Source organism: Meles meles, chromosome 9, assembly GCF_922984935.1.
Source record: "Meles meles chromosome 9, mMelMel3.1 paternal haplotype, whole genome shotgun sequence".
Lineage (NCBI taxonomy): Eukaryota > Metazoa > Chordata > Mammalia > Carnivora > Mustelidae > Meles > Meles meles.
The window spans coordinates 109,024,666-109,038,889 of record NC_060074.1 but is presented as its reverse complement, the minus strand read 5'-3'; the positions used below and the strand labels follow the sequence as shown (position 1 = coordinate 109,038,889).

Here is a 14,224-nt window from a genome sequence, read left to right as displayed (position 1 = left end):
GGTTATATGTTACCATTTTCACTCCATATGGTGGATTCAATAACCCTTAGCTCATCTTTTTAATGGCATTTAGACAATGACCTTTTTTTTTTTAAGATTTTATTTATTTATTTGTCAGAGAGAGGAAGAGAGAGATTAAAAGCACAACCAGGAGGAGGGGCAGGCAGAGGGAGAAGCAGGCTCCTTGCTGAGCAAGAAGCCTGATATACGACTTGATCCCAGGACCCTGGGATCATGACCTGAGCCAAAGCAAGTCAACTGAGCCACCCAGGCATCCCATTTCTACAATGTCTTAAGTGTAAAGTTTCCAGAAAGATTTTAAGCAAAGGAATTGAGTGGACTCTATCTAACTATTCTAGGTTAAACAAAAGTATCCACTACACAATATGTTATTCAAATACAACTTATTTCCATCTGTGTGTGACCTTCATTGCAAATACACTGTCATCACTAGACAAATGTATGCCATTAATTACCCTGCTCTTAGTTGCATTACTGTATTTTTAAGTTACAATGCTTTAAGTTAAATTCAGTGCACTGGGAAACTGAAGACCTTGTCTTTTTGCAGAGTATTAGTGGTATCAGATAGGTGATTGCTTGAGCTAGCATTTTACAGAGTGCTACTTAGAAATAATCTCAGCTTGGCATTTCAAAGGAAGTGACTGGCTATCAGAAGCAAAAGTAAAGCATCAATTACGTGGGTTTATCTATCACTCTCAATTTGCTGAATGTTGATGTTTAGAAGCTCTTAAGAATTGTATTATTAGGGAGCAAAAGTGTTCATGGTTCTTCCTCTCTTAAAATCATTGTGTTTTGCAGTTATACTGGCTGAATAGAGAGAGGGTCATCACATTTGATTTGTCTACATTGAAACAGGGTCCCAAGGCTCCTGTTAAATACCAGAAGGTTTCTATTCTGTATCTCTCAATGATCTATTGCTGTCTTAGTCAGAGAAGAGGCCTAGGGCATTGTTTAAATATCTAGGCCAAGGTTAATTTTGCCCACAGATCTACTAGGCCGTAGTGTGATTTCAGGGGCACAGAGAAGGCACAGGTGTCCACATCTCTGTTTCTCTCTTGATGCCTGAAAATCCAGTCTTTGTGGTTAAAATACTGGCAATACTCCCTGAAATGCCAAAATGACCTGAAAGGGGTGAATGTTATGCTAACCCCACCTTTATTCAGATTAAGATCTCAAATCAACATGAATAAAGATGTTAGCTAACTAGGGATAGACAGAATTAGATTCAATTCTGAGTAATTAGCTGCCTATCCTAAAAATCAGTGACTTAACCTCTCTGAGTCTATTTCCTCATTCTTAAAAATGTGAATGACACCAACTGTCTTAGAGTACCGGTATGACGACACAAATAGAGCTTAAGTTTCTACTTCTTGGTTTCGAGCATGGTTTCTTATTCATAATAACTTGTATAACTTTGATTTCCTCCCATCCCCCAGCACCCACCTCTGAGATCCTGAGCTGAAAAAGGCATAGAGTTTAAGAATTGAAGAGGCATATGATCAGAAGTCTGTGTAAACCCAACTCTGGCTAAAACACAGGTTCTGATCAGATGTTTGGGGGTGGAGGCTCGGATTCTGCATTTCTAACAAGCTCCCAGGTGATGCCCCAGGATCCACAGAGTCCACACTTACTTCAAATATCTAGGACAGCATAAAGGTCACAAAGGAAAGCACAGAACTTGACTCTGGTCATGCTGGAGGTGGGGGCAGTGAAAGCAAGATTAAAAAAAAAGAAAAACTGAGAAGAAGGAAAGAACCCTTCAAGTGGAGGAGAAGAAATGCAGCTACAGAGTTCTGCCCATCTCACTGTCTTTTTAAACAGATTAGATGATATCCGTATCACGTCTGGCTCGATCAATTCAGGTGGGAGACTAGTGCTGTCATTTGCAAGCAGGCATCATGGTGCTGCCTGTGAAATTGGATCCTCAAGACTGTCACCTAGCTATCTGGAGCAAGTCCCCAGATAGCCGATATCACTGTAATTGTGAGAATCCTGATGCCTGAATTGCTCTGAATCCATTTCTCCTTATAGAAGGACCAGTGACACCAAACTGAAAACCAACTTCCAAAGACCTTCAGGGGTCCTTAGGTTTTTGCAACCAGTGTTGCCCAAGGAGAAAATAAAAAGTGTGCATGGAATCTGTGCTAAATGGAGGCAAGGGTTTTGAGCCTCTTCACTGGTCCACGAGTCCAGGAAGTTAAAAAGGCCTTGACATAAAAAATCAGATTCTCCATGGCAACAAAATTGTCATGCTAGAAACATACCATCTCAACTTACACAGGCAAGCGTCTCAAAAATATATCAAGTGAGGAAGAGAGATTAAAATTTCAAGGAATAAATGGTAAAGGTAATTGTTTGCAAAACCGTGTATGGGGGAAAAGAGCGGATAGGGAAAGAAAAATATGAACCTCTCCTCTCATGGGGCCAGAGATGTCTGTTCTTATTTGCCTTTTAATCATATAAAGTAACTTAAAACCTTCTCACTCTGGATCAGGTCGAAGCCATAGCGAGCAGCTTCCCGCCGTGCACCCAGCACTGCACTCTCTGCGGACAGGAAGGGCTTCTCCAAGCCCAGCTGACTTCAAAGCCCAGATCAAAAGCTTTCTTGCCACAAAACAAATCACACTGGACAAAGTTAGATGCCTCCTAAGCCACAATTGTATAGCTTGACTTGGTAACTTAATAGTGATCTGACCTCCCGCTTAATATATTTTGTCAGTTTTTTTTTAAGTAATTAGTTCTCTCTCTCTTTTTTTTTCTTTCTTTGTGTGTGGTGAGAGAGGGCTGAAGGATGTGTGGCGGGAGAGAACAAAAACTCTATGTGGCAAATCCCTTCCCTAGACGAGAGAGCAGTGTCAACACTATTGCAGCGGGAGCTCACCACCCAGTCTCCCTCCCAGTTTGGTGGTTTGCCCAGATTTTGGCTTCCACCACAGTACCTCAAGGCAAAGGTTGTTTCCAAGGGCATGTCTTTTCTCGGGAAGATTCTTTTGTCACTGACAGAACTTATGACATCGGCTTCACTCAGGGTCTGAGAGTACTCATCAGCACACCCTTCCTATAGTCTTCTTCTGAACGTTTGAATTGATCCCTGCTTCCGACATGACAAACTTAACAGCAGGGCAGCATTTCCCCCTGTGTATAGGTCAGAGATGTGCGTGCTTGAGTTCTGAGCACGCACGAGAGGTAACGTGGTCCTCATTACTATGTTCAGTGTATGCCAAAGGTGTATGTGGTTGCCCGGAGTTGGCAGTTTTAAATGGTGCTCTGGACTTGCAGGCAAGTTGCTCTTTAGGAAACAGCTCAACAGTGAATAGCTATGAGAACGTTGTTGAGCACACTCCATATGAGAGAGACCTAGCTTCACGGAAGTCAAGATTTTTACAACCTGGATTTCATCTTCGGTGGCCTACCGGGAAGATTCTTTACAAACATTTAGAAATCTGAATGAGGCAGCGTAGAAGGAATTCATGAAATACAATGATAAGTGAATGAATGAATGAATGAATAGGCAAATGAATGAATGAAGTATGTTAAGAAAAAAAATATCCACAAATTGGGGCATCTGTGTGCCTCAGTCAGTTAAGCGTCTGCCTTCGACTCAGGCCATGATCTTGGCGTCCTGGAATCAAGCCCTGTCTCTGGCTCTCTGCTCAGCAGGGAACCTGCTTCTTCCTCTCTCTTCGCCTACCCCACCCCTCATGCTCTCTCTCTCTCTCAAATAAATAAAATCTTTTAAAAATGAATGAATTAATTAATTAATAAAACATATGGAGAATTCAAATTAAAACCAAGATGTTCTTTGAAATCTCTAGTATATCTGAATGTATCCTAGATTTCAAACCATGCAGAATAGTTTGCATTTCTGGGCATATTTGATGTTTGTCCTCTTTTAAAGTAAAAGAAAAGTTTTAAAGAAAGACATGAAGAAAGGAGTGTTCATTAGATAGAGATATATAATACTTCTAGGCTTTTTTAGTGGACAGATAGCATGTAAGTCTGCTTTTACAGGAGAAAAAAGTCATTACCATACTGACATTTCCAAACTACACAAAAATTAGTTTTCTCAACTTTCAGAGTTCTATATTTAGAGAATTCATAAGACAACAATCTATTCTTAATAATATTAACATAACTTATGTTTTATTATAATGTATGCTATATATTTATATATTCTGTATAAGTAGTGTATGTGTGTGCATGTGTACACATACATATTACTATATGTGTGTATATGCATATATGTATATATATCCTAATATATGGGGTTTTGCGTGTGTGTGTGTGTGTATAACTATATGCATCTATATTGGCTCTCTATCCTATTTTATATCTATATGTATGCATGCACATTATTTATATTATATATAACAATAATGACATCAATATTGTCACTAACAAAAATGTTAGCTATTACTTATATGCTAATTTACATTATCCATGTAAGCTCTTTATGAATAGGATTTGTGCCTGTTTTTACCACTATGTGCTACAGTTCTAACAGAGTGCCTAGTACATAGTAGGTGCTCAATATATATTAATAGAAGAATTTTTTTTTTAATTAATTAATTTATTTATTTGACAGAGAGAGAGATCACAAGTAGGCAGAGAGGCAGGCAGAGAGAGAGGCAGGCAGAGAGAGAGGAGGAAGCAGGCTCCCCACGGAGCAGAGAGCCCGATGTGGGGCTCGATCCCAGGACCCTGAGATCATGACCTGAGCTGAAGGCAGCGGCTTAATCCACTGAGCCACCCAGGCGCCCCTAATAGAAGAATTTTTTTTGTAAATTCATTCAACTTATCAGTTTGGAACTCTTGTTGTATTTTCGAATCAACTGGAAATCTTGAGTTTATTTACTTTGTCAATATCCACCTTTGGGCCCCATTTCTGACAATTAATTCAGAATATCTGAGGTATGAGCTCAGGCAGTGTTACTTATAAAGCTATCCAGGTGATTCAAATGTATAGCTCATGGATGAGAACCAGCGATTGAACCTCTCCTTGAGGCTGTGTTAAATTCCCTCTGAGGGCAATGCTTGGACCCAGGGAATGAAGGGGAGGCTGTCAGCCCTGGCGGTGGTGCTAGAGGATGACTTCTAGGCCAATGTGTCTCAACTTTCTGAGACTGAATCTCCTGCATGGCCTTGCTGAAGTAAACTCTAGTTGAGAGAAGAAAGAGAGAGCAACAATCCTCTCTATACACACTCATGATATTCTTGGTCTCAGGCACACAGATTCTCTAGTGAGCAGGATAATTATAATACACTGGAGCAGAGACAACTGTGCTCTGTCAATATCTGTCCACTAGGGGACAAGCTGGCATAAGATCAGACTCACAGCTTCCCCAGAAACTGTCCAGGTGCTAATAGCAGTAATGACTTTTTGCCACTGTAGAGTTGGATGGGATTGGGACAAACTCTGGCCCTGGATGCCCCATCGGAAACACATATTAAAATCTTCCAAGCTGTGCTTCTTCCTGAACTGGCAAGTAGACCTCCATGCTCTGGTCCAGCTCTCTACCCTTCAGGGAGAAGTATCTTTTGAATGTGAAAGTCTTCCTCAATCTGTATATAATGGGTCAAGGCAGGCATTACTGCTCCACTTTACAGATAAAGAACTAAGGTCAAGAGCAGAGAGGTGACTGGTAGGTGATCACAGAGCTTGTAAATAAATGCCGTAGGCAGCATTCGAACTCTGGATAATTTGTTTCCAAGTCTCCTTCTAATATTATTTTTTACATTTTTTTATTGTGTTATGTTAGTCACCATAAAATACCTCATTAGTTGTTGTTTTTTTTTTTAAAGATTTTATTTATTTATTTGACAGACAGAGATTATAAGTAGGCAGAGAGGCGGGCAGAGATAGAGGAGGAAGCAGGCTCTCCACGGAGAGAGAGCCCGATGCGGGTCCCGATCCCAGGACCCTGAGATCATGACCTGAGCTGAAGGCAGAGGCTTTAATCCACTGAGCCACCCAGGCGCCCCACCTCATTAGTTTTTGATGTAGTATTCCAAGATGCATTGTTTCTGTACGACACCCAGTGCTCCATGCAATACATGCCCTCCTTAATACCCACTACCAAGCTCACCCATCCCCCACCCCCTCCCCTCAAAAACCCTGAGTTTGTTTCTCAGAGTCCACAGTCTCTCATAGTTCGTCTCCCCCTCGGACTTCCCCCAATTCACTTTTCCTTTCCTTCTCCTCATGTCCTCCATGTTATTCCTTATGTTCCACAAGTAAGTGAAAACATATGATAATTAACTCTCTCTGCTTGACTTATTTCACTCAGCATAATCTCCTCCAGTTTATCATAATTAGCCACCAGGGAAATTCAGATCAAAACTACATTGAGATGCCACCTTACACCAGTTAGAATGGCAAAGATTAACAAGGCAGGAAACAACAAACATTGGAGAGGATGTGGAGAAACCCTCTTACACTGTTGGTGGGAATGCAAGTTGGTGCAGCGCAGCCACTTTGGAAAACAGTGTGGAGATTCCTCAAAAAATTAAAAATAGACATACCCTATGACCTGGCAATTGCACTAATATAGCCCTTTTAAACCTTTGTTAGTAAACCAATTAGCTCATGGGGAGATTAGGAGCTAAACCTATGTTTTGAATGACTTGGATTTGAATCAAAGCATCTCCCTTCGTCACTGTGTGATTTTAAGCAAGTTATACAACTTTTCTGAGCCTCAGGAACCCTGTCTGAAATTAAAAGGTAATACTACTTATCTTACAGTATATACCTTAATATAGGTGAAATGCTTTATGAAATTCTTGGCACAGGGTATTTAGCAAAAAGGTAGTGTTAGTACACAATTGTTATTAATAGTTTCCTGCTGGGTCATTGATTATTTATTCTTTTTCCTTTAGAATAGCATTCTTGTGGAACCCAAGTGGCTTAGTGGGTTGAGCCTCTGTTTTCAGCTCATGTCATGATCTCAGGGTCCTGGGATCAAGCCCCACATCGGGCTCTCTGCTCAATAGGGAGCCTGCTTCTCTCTCTCTCTGCCTGCCTACTTGTGATCTTTCTCTGTCAAATAAATAAATAAAATCTTAAAAAAAAATAGAATGGAATTCTGTTTTAAAATTTATTTACTTTTTTAAGTTCAATTTAATTAACATGTAGTGTATTATCAGTTTTAGGGGCAGAATTTAGTGATTTAGCAGTTGCATATAACACCTTACATTACATGCCCTTCTTAATGCCCCTCATCCAGTTACCCCATCCATACCCATCTCCCCTCCGGCAACCCTCGATTTGTTTGCTTAGTTAAGAGTCTCTTATAGTATTCTTAAACTCCTTTCTTTTTTTTTTTAATTTTAAAAGATTTTTTATTTATTTATTTGACAGAGAGAGAGATCACAAGTAGGCAGAGAGGCGGGCAGAGAGAGAGAGCAAAGCAGGCTCCCTACCAAGCAGAGAGCCCGATGTGGCTGAGCTACCCAGTCACCCCCTTAAACTCCTTTCTTAACAAGACCATATAACTTGCTAACTTAAATTACTGATCCCATTATAACGGAATACCTGTAAAATAGAGTACAAAAGAGATACCAAATATACAAACAAAAATTACAAATCATTCTTATAAATAATGAAAATTCAAAATTATAAATTAAAATGTCAACAAGTTAAAACAATAAAATTTGACAAGTTAAATCATTCTGCACATTATATTCACAACACAATCACCAATTATAACTTATTCCAGAAAGCAAATATGGGCCAATATTTGAAATTTTACTAATATGATGTGCCTTATATTATCAATGAGAAGATATAACTAGGAATAATTAATATGAACTCTAACAGATCAGAATACCTCTTGAAGTTGCATGTACATTTTTTCTCAACTTGAGAAAGAGTTTATAATGTTCTCTAGTGAGATAAAAACATATAAATATTATTAAGATGTTCATAATCTTTAAAAAGTGAAAAAATAAATTTTAACAATCTTTAAAAATTAAAAAAATTAATTACATAGCTATATGTATATATTTAAATGAGCATATATATCGTAAAAATTAACCAAATCTGACTAAAATATATCTATCTAGATACCCAACATTATGTTAAAGACATTTCACCTTAGAGATCAGTTAAGTGTTTCCTGCTATCACTTCCATCATACATGGTAAAGATACACACCCAACATTTAACCACAGTTATCTCTAGCTGGTAAGCTTGCAAGTTATTTGCATTTTCTTACTTTTATTTAGTAGTACTATATATTTTTAAAATTAGCAACATTTATTTTATTGTAAAATTTGAAGTTTTTGAAGGGACTATATCGGTAGATATAATTCATGTTTATTATAAACATGTTTCAGTAATAATAATATATTTTGGTAGCTATTTATGTTAGCTATATGAAATATAAAAAGAAAACATTAAAAAAACCCTTAATTTCACCAAGGCCTCTCATAATAATCAAGAATAGTGTGGGTTGGGGAGATAAGAATTGGCATAGTTTGATATCCATTATGCACAGGGAAACAGGGTTTAATTCCATTTTAACCCTCTCTTCCCGTTGTTCTTCTGAACAGTGCTCTTGGATATGATCCCAGTGAAAGAAACTGCTCTCTTTCTTCAGTTTCCCCACATCGTGCTTATTCAGCACTTGACTTTAGAGTTTCAGTCACCTTACTCACCAACTCTTCGGTTGAGTTGAGCTGGGCTGTGAGTACCCGTGAGGTCTGAGGAACTGGAAAAAGCCATTGGAGAGAGCAGGGATGCTAATGGGTCATCACAGTTGTCTATAAAGATAAGAAAGAAAGAAAGCAAATTCCATTAGCAAGATACCACCCCTAAAGAGAGGAATGATGGCATTAGCCATTATCATTTACTAACTACTGCTCTGAACAAGGCCAGTATGACTCATTTCCATGTGCTATTTCATTGACTCCTCACAGTTCTGAAAGACAGGTAAAAATTTCTTTCACAGTTGGAGACATTGACTTTCAGAGATGTTAAGAAGTTTGTCCAAGGTCACAACACCAGAAAATGGTGTGGCCAGAAATCTCACTGATTTGTCTATCATCTGCTCCTTTAATCAACCACTTGAACAAAGCTACTGAGCTTATTCTAAAAGGAAGGAGACTACTGAAGGGAAGATAAAATTGTTTACTTGCTCTCACATCTTCAGTCCCTGAGGAGTCCTGCCATAGTTGTTTCTAGATGGATAGAATGATTTAGAATGTTTCATTCCCAGTTGTGCGAAAATGTTTGGAAAATGAAAGACTAATTCTAATAATTAATTTTTCTATTCCACAAAGTGAAGGAGAATAGCCCCCAAATCTGTACCATCTTGAATCTGATATTTACTTCAGAAGCAGCCCTTCCAACCACCCTGATGTGACAGATACGCTTTCTAAATTTTCTTTGATGCTGTCCAAATGTGGAACAGGGTGGGGCCATGGGGAGATGTGATCTTGGCAACACAGACCTGTTCTTCCAGATTGACCATGCAATCATATGCAGAGGACCCTGTTCTCCACAAAGCAAACCCTGTTCTCCACAGAGCAAACTCTGTTCTCCACAGAGCAACCTGGTCATATAAATGCTCTGTAATCATTCATTTATTTGTTTGCAACTTACACTAAATGGCACATACTTTGTGGGACTTTAGCAAATAATTTGATACATAGTAAGCCTTCAATAAAGGTTTGTTGAAAGAAATGGATGGTCATGGAAGAAACGAAGGAAGGAAGGAAGGAAGGGAGGAGAAATGACAGAATTAGTTCACACAACAGTACCAACATGTTTTTCCTATTTTTCCATTCTGTACACAATTCGTTTTTCAGAACACTGCAAAATGATGCCTACACAGATTCAAAAATGAATCTACACATACTTATTCAAACATGACTTTATGTCATTTAATTTGAAGGCAAACTTCATGTATAAAGGGTTCTCAAAAAAAGCGAGTCTTTTTTTTTTTTAATGTATATTGGATAGGAGTGTTTGTTTATCTAGAAAATTCTTAGAGAGGACTATTTCATCTAATTCCAGGAAAATTAATGAGAAACATAAGGATTAAATTTTTGTTTGTGAAATGTGTTTAAAAAAATCAACTGGCAAAGTGTATTTTGAGATTTTCCCCAAACACAAATGTTTGAAAAATATTTTGAGGTACTTGACAAACACAAAACAAAGCCAGATCTTCACTAAGGAGGAATGACATAAAAATCACAGCAAGGACACCTCTGCAGTTATGGTCATTCTGCAAATAGAAAGCAGAACTCAGGGCTGCTTTATTCCAGGCATAAGATGCAGGTGCGGGGAGGTGCATACACACTTCCAATATGTCAATTTGGAAATGCAGATTGGTTACACTATATATTAGCAAACAATTTCGATGTGATGCAAATCTTACATTTGCCTATACCTATTTCATCATCAGAAAACATTAGGTAAATATAAGAAACTGAATTCAGTGGAACTGACCCCCATGGAAATACAATATACCTGTACACATGCACACATCAAACACCAAACAACATCATACTTCACAGCTATGCTATGAGCCACACCTGTCTGCAACTGTAGTTAAACCATCCTCCAATTTCAGGTAACACTCCTCACACTACTTCTCAATAGCTAAGAACCCTTCTGATACCCACTTCCACAAGCAAATTGAAGATTTTTTAAAGTGTCATGTTTATACATTTATACATTTAAGTATTTCTTAAACATATAGCATGTAAAATGTCATGTTGCCATTTTTATTAGGTCCTTAGGATTTTTCAGTATGTTGTCAATGACATGTTTGAGTTTTGTGCCCCTAACCCCATGTTTCCCTTAAAGTAGGAATAGAAGTGACTTAACCATTCCAATTGAATTCAGTCCAAAAATATTTATAAGGACATACTTTATTCTTGAACTTGAACAAGCACTGGAGAGAGTTGAGTAAAATTGAATCTTAGACCTCAAAGAGCTCAGAGACCATTGAGAAATAGAAAGAGTAGATAGATAGATAGATAGATAGATAGATAGATAGATAGATAGATGATAGATAGATGGATGATAGATAAAACTGATGAGAAAGTGTAAGGGAATTTCACCAAGGTTACACCCAAGCCAGTAAAATGGGGACCCAACTATGTAGACATCCAGGCAAGTGATCTTCTCTGTCTCCTCCAGCCCTATGCAGTCTCCTCTTTTACAAATTGCTGGCCTCAGGGAGAGGTTAGCTTCCAAAGCTTCCTGGCCTTGTGACCCCAACTGCCATTTTCCCCAATGTCCATTTCCTCTTCTGAATTGTACCTTCCTTGTATCTCAGTTTGTGGGGTCAGTGTTTCCACTTGGAAGATTAGCAACCTTTATCATAAACAGTCTTTGCTAAAGGGAAGGTCCAGAGGAGATTGTTCAGGATTCCCCTCATCACGTACCTTGTGCATTCCAAGAGTGGCTTTCAGAGAATATGGCTGAACTTTTGTTCTATCCTTAAAAATGAAAATAATGGGAAAATTTCAAATCAGAAAAGAAGAGAGACCTCTCCTCCACAGCCAGTACTGGCTCCTTTTGCCTTCTTTATGTCACCTAAATTGAGAATAGACCACGCCTCAAATCAAATTAACCCTGGTCACTGGGAATTAAGAATCTGTCCATGGAGCCATTCTAAATCCAAAAGTGTGTATCATTTTTAGACATGTGTCCTATTCTTAAAGCAGAAGAGAAATGATCTAGCATAGATGAGAACAGTTTATATATGTTTTAATTCATGATTTGGGGCAGTCGGGGATAGTGGAAATTATCAGGAAGGCTAGAGCTAAGAGTTCGTCATTCTAGTTTGATTTCTTCTCTTGCCTTGGTGACTCCAGTTAATACATTCAAATATACTAAAGCAGCAAGTGTCTGCAAAAATCAAGTGTCTGCTAAATCAAGAGAGTCATCTCTGACATATCTAGCTAGAGCACCACCTTAGAACAGAATGAGACGATATGGGAAAATATGAGAGAAACCCCTTTTAAAGGATAAAGCATAGAATGAAACCAGGAAGCACTATATGAATTGTCTGTAATATTTGCGGTAATCAAAAACAACCATTCCAACCATTTTATTTCTGGGACATTGTATGTCACAACACCTGCTCCATAATTGATGTCACCAATAACTCTTTTGCACTAAACATTGACAAAGGGCCAGATGAGAAGGAGAATATGAAATGGAGGGGGAAAGAGGGTGTAAAGAATCACCAGAGAGTGAGAACAACATTGCACAGGGTAGTCCTCCCTCTCTGTGGATCGGCAGCCTTGCAGAGCCTGGGCCAACATCACACCAAACACATGGCTGGGAAGGAAGGAAACAAAGCACCATCTGCTCCACCATTCCTGCAGGCTTTAAATAAGCAAACCCATGTTGTCATTACATTTTAGGCACCACTCACGTCTCTGCTTTCTGACATTGTGTCTGCACAATGCTAAATCCATCAGTCAGTTCCTCCAAAAGTATGGTGGATGTTTATCTGTATTTACATGAAGAGAGAGGAGAGGGTGAATAAACCGGGTGGGCAGAGAGATGTTTGAAGTTTGGGGAAAATATACCGCAGGACTAAAGTCAGACTTTTGAGAGAACACAAAACCTGAGATAGACCTTCATAATTTTACTAGAATATAATTTTCCACACTTAATGGATGCATTGGCATAGTAGAATATTTTCAGAACAAAACTCCTAAAAATCCCACGGATGGGGTTTATCTTTAAAAGATTTTTTACAGGGGCACCTGGGTGACTCAGTGGGTTAAAGCCTCTGCCTTCAGCTCAGGTCATGATCCCAGGGTCCTGGGATCGAGCCCCACATTGGGCTCTCTGCTTAGCGGAGAGCCTGCTTCCTCCTCTCTCTCTCTCTGCCTGCCTCTCTGCCTACTTGTAATCTCTATCTGTCAAATAAATAAATCTTAAAAAAAAAAAAAAAGATTTTTTTACAGGGGTGCCTGAGTGGCTCAGTTGTTTCAGTGTCAGACTCTTGGTTTTGGCTCAGGTTCTGATCTCAGGGTCCTGAGATCGAGCCCCGCGTTGGGCTCCATGCTCAGTGACAAGGCTGCTTGAGAGTCTCTCTCCCTCTTCCCCTCCCACACTTGCTCATGTGCTCTCTCTCAAATAAATAAATCTTTAAAAAATATTTTTTTTTGCAAAAAGGAGATAAAATTAAAAAGCTATTATTAAAAAATGTAAACCCTTACTCATGTGTGATTTGTTAATTCTCCATTTCCCTCAGCAGATAATTTCATTTCCATCTTTACCTTTTTCCTTTATGACATTACGGCCACTTTCTACTCTACCTGGTGCCCAGGCAGATAAAAATCCATGCCTATGTGTGTGATGGAAAGTTACTCGGCTCTTTCCAATCAGTAACTGCTGAACAACAGTATTCTTATCTGTAAATGACTTAGCCCTACATTTATAGACTAAGAGGATACCAAAACCCAAGGAACTTATGAAGCGGTGAAATTCAAGCCCTTCACTTTACAAATGAGGACTTCGGGGTTTAGAGAGATGACAAGGCTGTTAAGGATTATTCAGTTCACTGATGGACTAACCTAGACAAAAGCTCAGGTTTCCTTACTCCTAAATGGTGACTGCTAGCTCAAAGTTACCTGCTACATCTGCGTAAGTCCAGTGATCATTATTATATTATGTTTTATAACATTCGTTTAACGAATAACTTTCTTTGTGTGAAAGGAAGGCCAGAGGTGCATCTTCTGGATAACAGAAAAAACAGTAAAGAATAGCATAGGATTTTCAAAAGAATTTGAATGTCTTCTCTATTTTTTCTTGTCTTCTTAGTTCAACAACTTTAATATCAAGAAGAAAAGAAAACATAAAGGATTAAAAAAATAAGAACAGATAAATAAAAGTGATATGTTTCTTTATGAATATTTGTGTGGATCCTCAAGTTCCTTAGTATATATGCACGGTTACATACTAAAGGTCTTATATAACATTAATTAAAAGGTAAAGGCAAACAAGAGAATTCTGAGTAAATATGATATTTACACAGCTTTTTAGAAATTATCATTGACTCTTAAGATGATTCTACTTTAAGTAACACTTTTCGTTACCAATATATATTTTTATTCATTATTATTAAAATACCAATAGAGTAACAGATGGCCCTGAAGTCAAATTGTGAGTATCATCTTCATTACCACAGTAAATTGTCTGTATATGGGGATTTGGAGCTTAAAAGATTCACTT

At 38.5% G+C, this 14,224-nt stretch overlaps 1 protein-coding gene across 1 annotated transcript in view; it reads right to left on the bottom strand.

Moving 5' to 3' along the window:
• Positions 1 to 14,224, bottom strand: part of CNTNAP5 (contactin associated protein family member 5) — an 848,385-nt gene that overhangs the window by 667,336 nt on the left and 166,825 nt on the right. Inside the window, exon 2 of the mRNA XM_046019554.1 lies at positions 8,677 to 8,781. Coding sequence (XP_045875510.1) covers positions 8,677 to 8,781 — 105 coding nt within the window. The remainder of the gene's footprint in view (positions 1 to 8,676; positions 8,782 to 14,224) is intronic.